The sequence below is a fragment of the Grus americana genome, chromosome 8 (assembly GCF_028858705.1).
Source record: "Grus americana isolate bGruAme1 chromosome 8, bGruAme1.mat, whole genome shotgun sequence".
NCBI classification, from domain to species: Eukaryota; Metazoa; Chordata; class Aves; order Gruiformes; family Gruidae; genus Grus; species Grus americana.
The window spans coordinates 33,052,437-33,065,452 of record NC_072859.1 but is presented as its reverse complement, the minus strand read 5'-3'; the positions used below and the strand labels follow the sequence as shown (position 1 = coordinate 33,065,452).

At 42.5% G+C, this 13,016-nt stretch overlaps 1 protein-coding gene across 14 annotated transcripts in view; it reads left to right on the top strand.

The window, feature by feature from the left end:
• Positions 1–13,016, top strand: part of DOCK7 (dedicator of cytokinesis 7) — a 108,489-nt gene that overhangs the window by 56,252 nt on the left and 39,221 nt on the right. For 13 of the 14 annotated variants that reach the window (XM_054832975.1, XM_054832973.1, XM_054832972.1 and 10 more), the window contains exons 15-22: positions 4,484–4,601; positions 5,565–5,635; positions 6,456–6,594; positions 6,793–6,894; positions 7,165–7,251; positions 8,007–8,238; positions 9,533–9,697; positions 10,632–10,801. In XM_054832975.1, the coding sequence (XP_054688950.1) occupies positions 4,484–4,601; positions 5,565–5,635; positions 6,456–6,594; positions 6,793–6,894; positions 7,165–7,251; positions 8,007–8,238; positions 9,533–9,697; positions 10,632–10,801 (1,084 nt within the window). Of the gene's footprint in view, positions 1–4,483; positions 4,602–5,564; positions 5,636–6,455; positions 6,595–6,792; positions 6,895–7,164; positions 7,252–8,006; positions 8,239–9,532; positions 9,698–10,631; positions 10,802–13,016 lie in introns of those variants that run through there. The other variant, XR_008577986.1, reaches the window with a different exon arrangement.

Sequence of the window (13,016 nt, the reverse complement as noted above, 5' to 3'; positions counted from 1 at the left end):
AAAACCACGAGTGGCTGCCAGGCATGTTTCCATATTAATGCCAGTGCCGATAAAGTCAAGCAGTGATAAGCTCACTGCAAACTATCACCCTTAGATGTCACAACAGTCACAAAGTCCGTAAGAAAAGCAGGACACAGGAAAGCAGAGGAGAGAAAATCTTCTGGTATGATTAAATCATAAGGTTTGGGGGCTGTAGAAACCCTAAGGGGGAATCCTGCCTCTGAGAGCTGTTAGCCCAGTCAAGATGTGTATAACAAACATGATCCTGAAGATCTTTCACGCACCTGGGTGACCCTTATTAAATGGGCTTTAAATGATTTTTATAGTAGGAATAAAGCAAAGAAAAAGGTCTCCAGGTTTTACTGAAAAGGGAAATTTTCATAATAGTTAGACATTCCCGCTAAGAGTTAGAACCAGCTCTTAATGTTTTAATACCTTTATGAAGGATTTTGCAAAATGACTGTAATCATATTATATAAATATTTAGAGGAGTGCCTGGTGCCATTATTTCCATGGCTTGGGAAGCCTTTGCGCTTTAGCAGTTCATTTTATGGAGATAAAATTAGTTTTGAGATCTGTTTGAGGTGAGCTTTTCATACATTTTGCATAGCATTGTAATAAAAGCTCCAGCTTCTGGCTGAAACTTTTATTGATAGAAATCTGTGAATAGTATCATCAAGAAGTAGCTGTTACCTGGAAGCAAAAGGACTAGTGGTCCTTTTGTTTAATCAGTGTATGTTTAGCATCGTTGTTGGTGTTGCAGTGTTATTTTCATGGTCAATCCCTTCTATAGAGAATTGAACACTGTGATATGAGACCTCTCCACAATGTCTGACCCACCAGAAAGTTGCTCTTTCCTCTTGCTTCCCACTCTTTGCGTATAATACAGGGTTGGGGCTGTCCTCACTTGATTTACTGTATTCAGTGCCATGCCACTTACTTTGCCTTTAAAAGCCCAGCAACTTCGATGCCTATCCTCTCACCCCTGCAGTGAGGCAGCTTCTACCATCACTTCGCACAGAATTCTTGTTTCACTTTTTTCAGAGGATGGTGGCTACACCTCTGGTGGCGTACGGAGTCTACTGAGTCCTGGTATTTGTGCACACGAATAATAAGATGAGAACTTGAGATATAATGAATCAAAGGAAAGAGGGTAACGAGGGAGAAACTGTGAAGTCAGCCTCCTGGGGTGACTGTTAGACAGAAGCATCAGTTCCTTGAAGAGATTCGGAATGTTCCTATCGGTTTTTCAGCCGTCAGTCTCTTTCTGTGGCTCCTGTAACTGTGCTGATGGCAGACAGGAAGATCTGTGGCTTTCATCTTTGTAGGCTAAGGTAAAATAGGATTTTTCATTTGGGGTCACATTCTGACCTGCGAGCAGGGCATTTTTTCCCCCTCTCCATATGTAAATTCTCACCAAAAAGATGATGTCTGTAATAGGAAGCCCTCGGGAGAGAAGCTGCCTGAACAGAAGCAAGCGTCCAACTCTCCCCGTCTTACAGGGGGATCCATGTGTCTGAACTCCCCTAAGCAACGAGAGCTTCTTCCTAATGAAACGCAGGATATCTGTCCTCTGAGCCTTTCACATGGCAAGGGCTCGAGAGGCAGCGGACGGAGGAGCAACCTGTACATTGTTGTTACGAATGCAGCTAAAGCCCTGCCTGACATGTGCCGTCGGCTGTAATGTCTGCTTGTAGGTCTCTAGCACCCTCTTTCTAGAGCGGCATCGAATTGGTGAAATGTCTCCTGTGCTCCCAGCAGGCCAAGCCCCAGCAGAAGAGGTGGTAGTAGAACTGCAAGCTTGGTTTAGGCTCATCTCTGCTATTCGGCATAAATCAGGCCTAAGCATAAGACTGCCTTTAATATAGGGATCCTGTAGCCTGGCTTCACAAATACATTAAATCCTTCTCTTAAGCACTAATAATACTTAATAAAAGTTTTATGAGCAATGTACATTTTAGAGTAAATTTTCATATCCATTTTCATTTTAAAAAGAACATCAAGGAGCAAATGTATTCATGCCAGAACAAAGTAATTTAGTAGAGCCACAAAACCGGCACAGGCCCCCTCTGATATAGTAAGAGACCGTTGATTAGGCAAAGTGACCAATGGGGATGGGATTCAAAAACTTAATTCACCATGAAGGACTTGAAAGGGAAGAAAATTCCCATGTGCCAGCTAAGCATATTCCTCTGCCTGGAGGGGTGAAAAAGAGCCTGGCTTGATAATGCTGCCCCGTGTAGCCTTCAGGAGCTATACAGCTGGGCTGCTCTATATACGTGCTGACCTTGAGAAGGTACCTTCTTCTTCAGAGGCTCCTAGAGAATTCCTTAGGACCAGCATTAGCCTGTGTCTGTATAGATGGGAGTACACATGGCTATCGGGGAGCAAATGGAGTTGCCAAGAGCCAAGTCCTCAGGTGGGATTCATTTGCCGAAATGTTGACATCTAGTGCAATTTCAGGCAGCCTGGAGCAGCCCACCCTGTTTCCATCTGCTCCTTCAGGAGAGTGACCCCCTGCTAGCCCAGTGCAGGTGTTTTGGATACCCATGGCATCTAGAAAGGCAGCACAGGTACCTTCACTGAGTGACCAAATCACTGCTCTCCTGACAATCAAAAAAAGGATCTTTTTCTGTTCAGTCTACTGTTGCCAGCGTTCCGTAGTGGCTGCTTTATTATGCTTAAAATGTTGCCCTGCTGTGCTCATCACTGCGGTTTTCTGTGCCCATCTGTTGTCTCTTGCCTCTCAGGGACAAGGAACAGTTGGAAACTACTTACAAATTGTGTTCGTATTCACTGAATAGTTCCCGGAGGGGGGACAGAAGGGAAGGGAACCTCTTTTACCTCCTGCCTTACAAGCCAGGGCTTGTTACAGAATTGGTTGCATCGGCATTTGGGCAAAATGCAACGTGCCGGTCTTTTATCCCTAGCAGATGCAAGGCAGCAACGCGAAGCTCTCACCTAACCGTCGGGCTGCCTGTGATGAGCATCCCCCTCGGTCCCTTTTCTTGGAGCCGTGGGAGCCGGGGTGTCCGAGGGGGACCGATGGCAGTCTGGTAGGCAGGGCTGTGTGGGAGATGGATAGGGTATTTCCAGGCTGGCTTTTTAAAGGTGTATGATAATTCATACACTTTTACTTTTTGGGGGGCAGAAGAAGGTATATTACGTTTGAATAATTGAGTATGTTGAGTGGAATGGTTCAGGGGCTGCTGTCTTTTTTGTCTTTATAGGAGCATGCAAGGGACTTTCTGTGGTATAAATTGCTTGCTTATACAGCAGGCGAGGGCTTGTAGTGGACAGTTTTGCTAACGATGTGTGAATCCAGCTTGCACTTTGTTGGCAGGGACTCAGCAGGGCCAGGAGGATGGAAAATATTGCAGAATTTTGCATCTTGTCACTGTTGTGTTTGAAGTAATTGTAGACTTGGAGAAATGAACCTGGAAGGAGCCTCCAAAATGCGTCCTCTGCCCTGTGAAGGTTGTTTGCTGTAAACGCATCTGGACGAGTGTCTGCCTCACCTGTCCTCAAAAGCTAACAGAAAATGGAGATTTCACGCCTTCCCCGGGCAATTTGTTCTACTGCCTAACTAGCCTTTGAGTCAGAACGTTTTCCCTCGTATCTAACCTAAATCTCCTGTGCTGCAATTTCAGCCCATTACCTCCTGTCATATTCCCTGTGGATGTGATGATCGCTTTATTACTTCGGTCTTTGCAGCAGTTCTTTAGATACCTGGGTGTGTTGTCATTACCTGTGGCCCCAGCTGTTCCCTCCAAACTAAACACTCCTGGTTCAGCCTGTCCATCCCCACTGTTCTCCAGAGCTCCTGGCTATTCTTGCTTCTCAGCTGGGACTTTTAGTTGATTCCCATCCTTCCCAAAGTGTGGTGCTCAGGCGTGGAATTGAAGACACCGTTCCATTTGAGTCATTGCAAAGATTGCGTATCTGCTGAAGCCACAGATGCCCATTTAGTTTAATCCTTTTTCAGAGGAGGGATGTAACCTGAAATCATCATGATGTAAGGAGATTTTTAACAAAAGAAAGAAAGAAAAGAAAAAAAAGGACAGGTCACAACGAGGAAGGTATTTGACGGAAACCAGCCACTCTGCATTGAACAAATAGACACTTCTCGGTGCTTTTCTACTCATGTGTTTTCTTTCCACTTGAACTTCTTAGATTGTAGAATCACTACTAAATTTTCAGATGTATTTTTCAAGTACCTTATAAATGGGAACTATTTCAAAACATGACGGCAGTTTAAAAAAATTATGATTTTTGATGTCTAGAATAAGGAGTCATTATCAAATTGCTTATGTGGGTGTGGAGTTATGTTGAAGAGAAGACTATCTAGCTAATGGAAAATGTCAAACCTTTCACTTTGACTCTCTGAGTGTTTCCATAGAGTTTTAAATAATAGCATTAATAAAGGTGCGAAGCCTCTCATTCTCACATGGAGATGCTCACTTGATGCCTTTGTCTCTTGCAGGAATCTTCTTTATGTCTATCCTCAGAGCCTTAACTTCGCCAACCGCCAAGGATCTGCCAGGAACATCACTGTAAAAGTCCAGTTCATGTATGGAGAGGACCCAAGCAATGCCATGCCGGTGAGGGAAGCGCTTTGTGCTTTGTGCGAATGCTGCATGCTGATACGGCAGAGTCTACAATGCAGTCGTAAAATCCCGATGTTAAAGAAAACCTCACTGAAACAGATTTCAGAATATCAGGTTCAGGGGAATATATAATTATAATATTTCAGAACAAAGAGTGCATTTGTATAGTTTGCAAAGTAGCAATAGAGTAGCTAGTATTTTAACCTGAGGTGTTTGCAGTGGACACTCTGTGTTTGGAATAGCATCTTTGCTTCCGAACCAAAAAAAGTCAAGGTGAAAGTTATACTTGTGTTCAGGGCCAGAAGTGACCAGCACCTGGTGAAGATCTAGGTGTGAGGTACCTTCCTCAAGGCTGTTCTTGTACAGCCTGTGTGAAACTGCCCTTTCCTGTAGTGCGATTTGAGGTACTGCGAGGAAAATCCCTGTAGGGATTATTTGTTCTTACTTACTCAATAATTTTCTCCGTTTTCCTTAGTTTGCCTTATCTGAGTTCTGTTAGCCTGATTCTCCTGATGTCCTTTCTTTCTTGATTTCGTTTGTTCTTTCTTGCTTGCTTTCTTGCTTTTTCAGTTTCTTTCTCAATTTCTTTCTGTCTTGATTTCTTCCTTTCTTTCCCTGATTTCTTTCAAATTCATGATCTTCCTGATTTTTGCTGTTCTGCAGATGAAGAATAGCACGAGAAAGTCTCTCATTGGCTTTGGGTAGGGGTGGTTACATTCATCAGTTCTTCAGCCATATCTGTGTGCATGTCTAACTGGGATTATTAAACCTGTGAACTCTTCAGTGACTGAGTAAAACGTTGCATATAAGTGAAGGGGCACGTAACAAGCGGATGTAACTGTACGCAGCTGCACAGGCTTGTGAATGGAGCTGTAAATGTCTCTGCAAGATTATGGAACACATTCTTGGCACAGTTTTATAGGGGGATTTCTGTGGGGTTTTTTTCTTTTTTTGCAGGTCATCTTTGGCAAATCTAGCTGCCCTGAATTTTCCAAAGAAGCATACACAGCTGTAGTGTATCACAACAGGTAAAACATGTGGCAGCTTGTGAAAGGGCATGGCCCCGTGTGGATAGTATGATTGCACCCAAAGGAAGTCTTACCAGTGTAAAAGTGCAGTAACTCACCAGTGACCCTGTCTTAGTGTTAATTATTTAACAATGACTATCTGCATAGCACGCACAGCAACTGCAATGGCAGTTGATGCTGTCGCTAGAGTTTTGCAATGACTAGGAGTCGGAGTCTTTGTTTGCTCTGGTACAGATCAAGAGCGTTTGGCAGGGGCTGTGATCCTGAGCACGTAGCCAAACTCAGCAGATGCTGTGAGTACAAGCTTCAAGTTAGTAGTCATGAAGATTTACGTTATAAACCCATGTTAGCATGTGCTTTGTTTGCTGGAGCCTTTTAGGCTTTAGTTACAAATTGGAAGTACTTGGTATTGAAAATAATTTGATTGCAGCTGGGGTAAGGAGCACTGAATCTGGCCTTAACACGTCGATTGTCTTTGTAGCTGTACTGGGGAGAGACGCACCAGGGAGAGAATCCTGTCCTGCAGGTTGGGGGTTGTGGCAGTCTCCACCTTGAGACAAGAGTTCATTGCTCGTGGGGAGCAGTTCAGAGTGCTTGTGTGAGGAGGGGGCTGCCACTTTCATTTTTTGTGGGCTGTAAATGCATACTGGAAGTTAATCCAGTTCTTGGTGATCAGAAAATGAAGCTTTAATCCCTTGGGACAGTCCATAGGCTTCCTTCCCTCCAGATACTTTAGCTCAAAGGATTCGGTCTCGAGCATGAGCTAGTAAACCATCCTGTTTGTATTGATGACTCAGTTGAGGGTCTGGTCTCTGCACAGATCGCCTGATTTTCACGAGGAAATCAAGATTAAGCTGCCAGCCACTTTAACCGATCACCACCACCTGCTTTTTACTTTCTACCACGTCAGTTGCCAACAAAAACAAAACACTCCCCTGGAGACTCCAGTTGGATACACCGTGAGTGTCTTTCAGTCTTTATGTTTTTCAGCACAGGACGCATTCATAATGCATTTGTTTGCAATTTGTTTAGCATCACTGTCAACTCATATGCCATTGTAGAATTTGAGAATTTGACAGTCAAGCCTGCAAAGTTCAAGAAACCCTTAAGTAGTGTATGGTTTTGTTTTTTCTTTTGTTAATTCCTTCTCCTTAAAGTGGATACCGATGCTTCAAAATGGACGGTTAAAGACTGGTCAGTTCTGTCTACCTGTTTCACTGGAAAAACCACCACAGGCTTATTCAGTGCTTTCTCCAGAGGTGAGTTGTTATTCATGCTGAAAATCAGCAGGAGAATACTTCTGTTAAAAAGTGAGAGAATGTATGTGCACATGTATGTGTGCGTGTGTATTTTTAACTCATAGGTTATTTATTTCTTAAATACTGTTAAGTTTAGACAGATGTGTGTGTTTGTGTGTGGGCACGTGTGTGTGATCTGACAATAAAATGAAAAAAAATGGCAATTGTAATTAGAAGTGCCTCAGCTCTGCTTTCTGTCACATCCTCACTCACCTTCCTGTTAACCTGCAGGTTCCACTCCCTGGGATGAAGTGGGTGGATAACCACAAAGGGGTTTTCAATGTAGAAGTTGTAGCTGTATCATCCCTCCACACTCAGGTAAATGTTGAGAGCAGCCATTGTAATTAAAAGAGTTTGATAGTCTTTTGACAGTTGAAACACTGTCAAAGTTGATACTGCGAAGAGTGTAATAATTACTTGTAGTGAAATTACAATCTCATTTTCAGTTCTGAGCCAGCAGACTTGTTATTCCACATTCTGCTGTGAGTACATTTGAGAAGATCTGCTTAAAAATATGAGCAGTTTGGCCTTTATTTACAGGAGGTGAATGGCCAACAGTGTTTTCAGACCTCAGGCTGTTGCATTTAATACAACAGATCTAACGTACAGTCCAGGCATATGATGTTTTCTTGTTTTTCCTTTTCCCCTCTGCCTCTTTTGTTTCTCCATGTATTTCTCATCTGTCTGTCTTTGATCGGAAAAGAAAGATGACAATCATTTGACTAATCATTTCAACTTCTATTAATTTCTAGTATGTAATTTTGATGGGGTTTTGTGTATTCTATTAGTGCTTTAAATAGTAACATGATTTTATTGCATTTTTGTCTCTTTTTCTAAGAATACACAGTCTGTGGGTCCTCTAGTTTTGCCCTGACAACCTCTGAAGTGGTTTCAGTTGAATTAGACATATGGTCAGAACTCTCAAAGATGTTGATTTTCTGCTAATTTTGTGAGATTAAGTAGTCAGATAGAAGAATGAGGGAGAGAATCCAACCGTGAGGTACAAATCCATAGAGAGCAGAGTTACTTTTGGAGCTTCTTGCTGATTATTGGATTTTTTTGCTTCTTTGTAGGACCCTTATCTTGACAAGTTCTTTGCACTTGTCCATGCTCTGGATGAGCATATGTTCCCTGTGCGAATAGGAGACATGAGAATTATGGAAAACAACTTGGAAAATGAACTGAAGAGCAGCATTTCAGCTTTAAGTTCCTCTCAACTGGAGCCGGTAGTGCGATTTCTTCATCTCCTGCTTGACAAACTGATTCTTCTGGTAGTAAGACCTCCTGTCATTGCAGGCCAAATAGGTATTCTATTTAAGTTTTATAGAGAATTACATAGCTGAAAGTATGACACTTCCAATTTTATCATATTTATGTAGAAATAAAAAAGTCCACTTTTATGCTTTATTTTAGTGCCACTAATATACCATGTATCTTCCAAATAAAACATGCTGGCACCCAGATCAGTGGTGATATACACAGGAGCAATATTTAATACAAAGGTTTCCAAGAATGACTAGTAATTTGGTGTCCAAGTTGAGACACCAGAAAGGGGCCTGACTTTCATGAGTTGGATGCTCAGTATTTTCTTAGCACTGGAGCCTGTTAAGGTGTCTCCATACTGACATTCAGAAACTAAGAATTTCAGCCTTACTAATCACCTTGGAAAACCTTGAAGTAGGTAAGATAAGAAGATAGAGATGCTGTATGTTCCTGTAGCTGTTGTGGATCTGGTACTGTCAGCATGAATAATCCCTCCTTTTGCTCCCTGTCGTGGGCTATGCTCTGGCAGTACGAAATATCTCAAGTGGAAGTCAGGATTAGATCCTTAGTATTTAAAATAACAGTTGGGATTTTTTGTAGGAAACTTGAGTTTGGACATGATGGAATGCAGGTATCTAAGACTGCTTTGAAAATAGCAATCATTTATTTTAGAAAGGTTATCTTTCTGGGGAAGAATTTTGCTTGACTTTTTATTTTATATTTTCAAGGTCTTTCACTCTTTAAGTGTTCCGTATTGGTTTAGTTTGTCTGTATGCAGCGTTGAGGACATTAGTGTCCAGTTTTTAAAAAACTAAGATTTACAATCTCCAGCTGCTGTCTGCTTCACCCCTAATTTGTTTAGTATATCTACGTGTCTCTGTGTGTAGATTTCTGTGCTCATTTTTAGAACAGATTTTTTGCTAGAACAGAATGAAATTGTTCTCTTTGATACAGTTTATATTTTGGCTAATGGAGGAAATAATTAACTGAGAAAAGTATGATAAATATCCAAAGGATATTATCCATCAATTAAACAAGGGCTTGATCTTGTTACCATTGCAGTTCATGACCAAAGTTGGGCTGATTCCAGAAATCAGGCATAAATTCATTAAATTTGTTATTGGTAAAAGTGGAAGCTTATCACTGCAGCACCTGTCTTCCTGTCAAGCTGTTTATTAGACCTAGTTCAAACACCAGGTTCAGTTTTTCATGAGAAATGCTTGCTATACTCCAACAAGCTTCACCATTTGTCCTTTAGAAGGTGGACAAAATGCACATTTAGGATTTCCTCATGGGTACTGCCGCAGTCTAAAACAAACTCCTCACTTACTTTCAGTTAACCTGGGCCAAGCATCTTTTGAAGCGATGGCATCAATCATAAACAGACTTCACAAGAACTTGGATGGAAACCAGGACCAGCATGGCAGAAACAGCCTTCTTGCTTCCTATATTTATTATGTTTTTCGCCTACCAAATACCTATCCCAACTCGCCATCACCAGGTAGCTCTTTTTTTTTTCCATTTTATTTCAGTCACAGTTTGTTAAAAGCAAGCAGAAATTGCTTGCTGGCAGGTGCTCTTGAGTTCCAACTGCATGGCTGGTTCCCTGCCAAGCCCTGTTATTAACTTTCTCTGGGGATCCAGTGTAGCCATTTACAAGATGAGTTTAATTACAGTTAGCCATGTCAGAGGTTGAACTATTTGATGATGTTAAATTAAGTGTCACCGCTGAAAGACCGTGAGCCTAAATTATGGCAAAATACTGTGGTTTTAGGTTTGTTTTCTGTAGCAAGTTAGACAGATGTGGTAAACTCTTGGCCTGTTGTATTTCCCAGTCTTCTTCACTAGTACTTTTGTTATCCAGTTCCAGTAAAAGTTGAAACACTAGCAAAGGAGTGTGAAATACTTGAAAACACATGTCTGGTACAGGAGGGAAGCAAATTAATTCCACCCCTGCTGAGAACAAGGGATATATCTGCATGGGGGAAGAGATGGTGTGAATGAGGCCACAGAAAGCTGGGCTTTGGAAGGACTGTTGTGCACAGCACTTGCTTGGTGCATGGAGTGGGAAACCTCTGAGAGGTGTTGGGAAGGTTGTGTACTTAAAACTGTGCCCAGTCTTTCAGTGGTTTTCGAGTCTGAGGTCTGGAAAATATCCCTTTAGCTAAAGACATACCTCACATGGGCTGCCGAAATCCACAGGGAGCTTCCTGCTTCCCGCAGATCAGGGGATAAACCAGCTTTTTAATCCCATCCCTTTCTCCCTGCTGCTGGCCTCGGAGGACCAGGCGGGGGAAGGCACAGGGAAGATTTCCTTACGGGCCAGACCTGCTGGGTTATCCAAAGGGTTTGCTGCATCAGGCTGGTGTAAAGCAGGAGGGGATCAAGGCTCTGACTGGTGGTCTAACAGGATGTTCTTTCGTACCCCACCGTAGGTCCCGGTGGCTTGGGGGGATCAGTTCATTATGCCACCATGGCTCGATCTGCTGTCCGGCCCGCAAGCCTTAACTTGAACCGCTCCCGGAGCCTCAGCAACAGCAACCCAGATATATCTGGGACCCCCACCTCGCCAGATGATGAAGTTCGCTCGATCATTGGCAGTAAGGTACGCTTGCACTGCTGAGGGTCTTACAGGAACTTCAGCATCTTTTATTTAATCTTTAAAGAAATAACAGGGAAGTTTTGGTGATTTTTTTTCCTGTGAAAAGATGTCCTTACTAACAGCCCCTTCTCAGACTTTTTCTGGCAGTTGCTGATAATGCTACTGAAACTCCACTCCTTGAAAATAGTTGCTGATCTCTCTCCCTTGTTGGAGACCATCCTGGCAATGTTACTTCTGCAAGTGTGGTGGCTAGGGGCAGGAGTTGTTCGGGACTTGTCTTCCCAGGACTAGCAGGACAAGAATGGGTTTACTGCCTCATTTTTCACATGGCCAGCAGCCGTATCCTCTGATGTGTTTCCCCAAACCTTGCATCCCCTATCTTGCTGCCCTGCGACCCCACTTTTACTTCCCAAACCAAACTTCTCTCTTCTCTGCCTTCAGCACTAACGGCTGCTCAGATGCTCTCTACTACTTATGTCCAGGGCAGGTATCGTGCACGCAGCAGGAATATTCCTCGTCCCTGCATGGGCCAGAGAGGATTTGGATGGTTAGTGAGTGAGCCATAGTCCGGCCAGCTGAGTTGCAGTGTGAATTTATGGTGTGCTAAGTCTGCACCCACAGTGACTCCCCACACCTAAAAGTGACTTTCCAGTGTGGGCACATTAGTGCAGAGCATCTGGCATGGTCTTACTTTGGCTCTTGAGGGCTCAGTGTATGCATCTCCTGCAGAAGGGCTTGTCCCTCTCGAGTGACTTCCAAGTGCATAGGACTGCTACAGTCCCAACTGAAGCACGTCACTTTTGTGCCTAAAGTAGATGGGATGAGCCAGGGCAAATCTGCTGTGTTGGTAATTCCCTTCCGTGAGAGGGGTGCCTTAGCTTGTTTGGGGTTCTCTTTTTTTAATCTTCAAACTGTGATAACTTACACCAAGATGAGACACTTTCCCACCTGTGACCCTTCACTCTTCGAGCACAGATGAATTCCTGAGCCCTTTCAGAGAGCTGCTACGTTTGATCCTTTGGAAGATCAATGGGCAAGTTTGTTAATAAAGCCATCAGCCTAACCAGACAGGCTTGACACTGGTTGGTCCTGGGTTTTTTAAGAGCAAGAAAAACATGGTTGCAGAAAAAGGTTACCAGTTTTAAATGAATAACAACATTATTTGCTGACCAAATAAGAGGCCGAGGAAGTGTGGGTAGGCAAATCATTATTTCTTACATCAAAGTTTAGACTTAGAAGTCTTAAAATATTTTAAAGACCACTGTGGTATCTTGCTAATTAAACAACCCTGACCTTTTGTGAAATGCCATAGGCACTAATGTACATATGGAATTTACACAAGCTATCAGAAGTTTAACACGTGCTGGCTTAGCGAATAATGTCACAATACAAAATGAAGAGAGATTTTCTCCTAGAGACGTACCCCAGGCTTTAAAGAAAAACCTATTCTGTGGGTAATTGTTGAGGGCAAAGTTTCCTTTAGGGTAGTCTGAGCATCAGAAATTAAGCTCAGTCTGACTGTACAGACCTTTGATTGAATATCATTATTTCTGCTTGTTAATATCAATAGACAAAAAATAAGACACTTCTTGAGATGTTGAAATGATAAAGGGGTGCAAAAATTCCTATTCTGTTTCTCCAAGTAATGGCTTAAGCATATATACCCAAATAGAGAACCTGCACTTCAAATTAGAATCTATTGTGGGAGGCTTTCTGCTTTAAAACACACGAAATAGTGTTTGGTTGTTTGATCAAAGTCTTCGGAGTTCAGTCCTGTATTTTAAGATATTTATAGGTTTGGTAAATATGCTTTAAGTCTCCCCTTTATCAGCTTCTTACTTAATTTTGAAAATTCAAATAGTCACCCCCTTTACAGGATTTGGAAGATTTTTGTTTATTTCCATAACAGAGGAGGTCTCTGATTTTGCCTTCATTTGTGAATTGAGGGCATGTAAGTTTTATTCCCTACAAAAGCAATTTTTCTAGGTGTCTGATAAGATCTGTGATGAGATGTTACACTTTAAGCGTTCCTGAAATGTTGGAGATGTGCTGGGAGAAAACAGAAAAGCTTGTGGAGTTTCATTGCTCCGGCAGTGGTTTTTCACAGGTATGTGTTATGTTCCTGCACAGATCCAGCTGCAGGTTGAACCCCAGAGATAGAACAGAATTTAATTGCAGTTTTGTGAACTTCTGAGTGACTCAGCCAAGCAATAAGAAG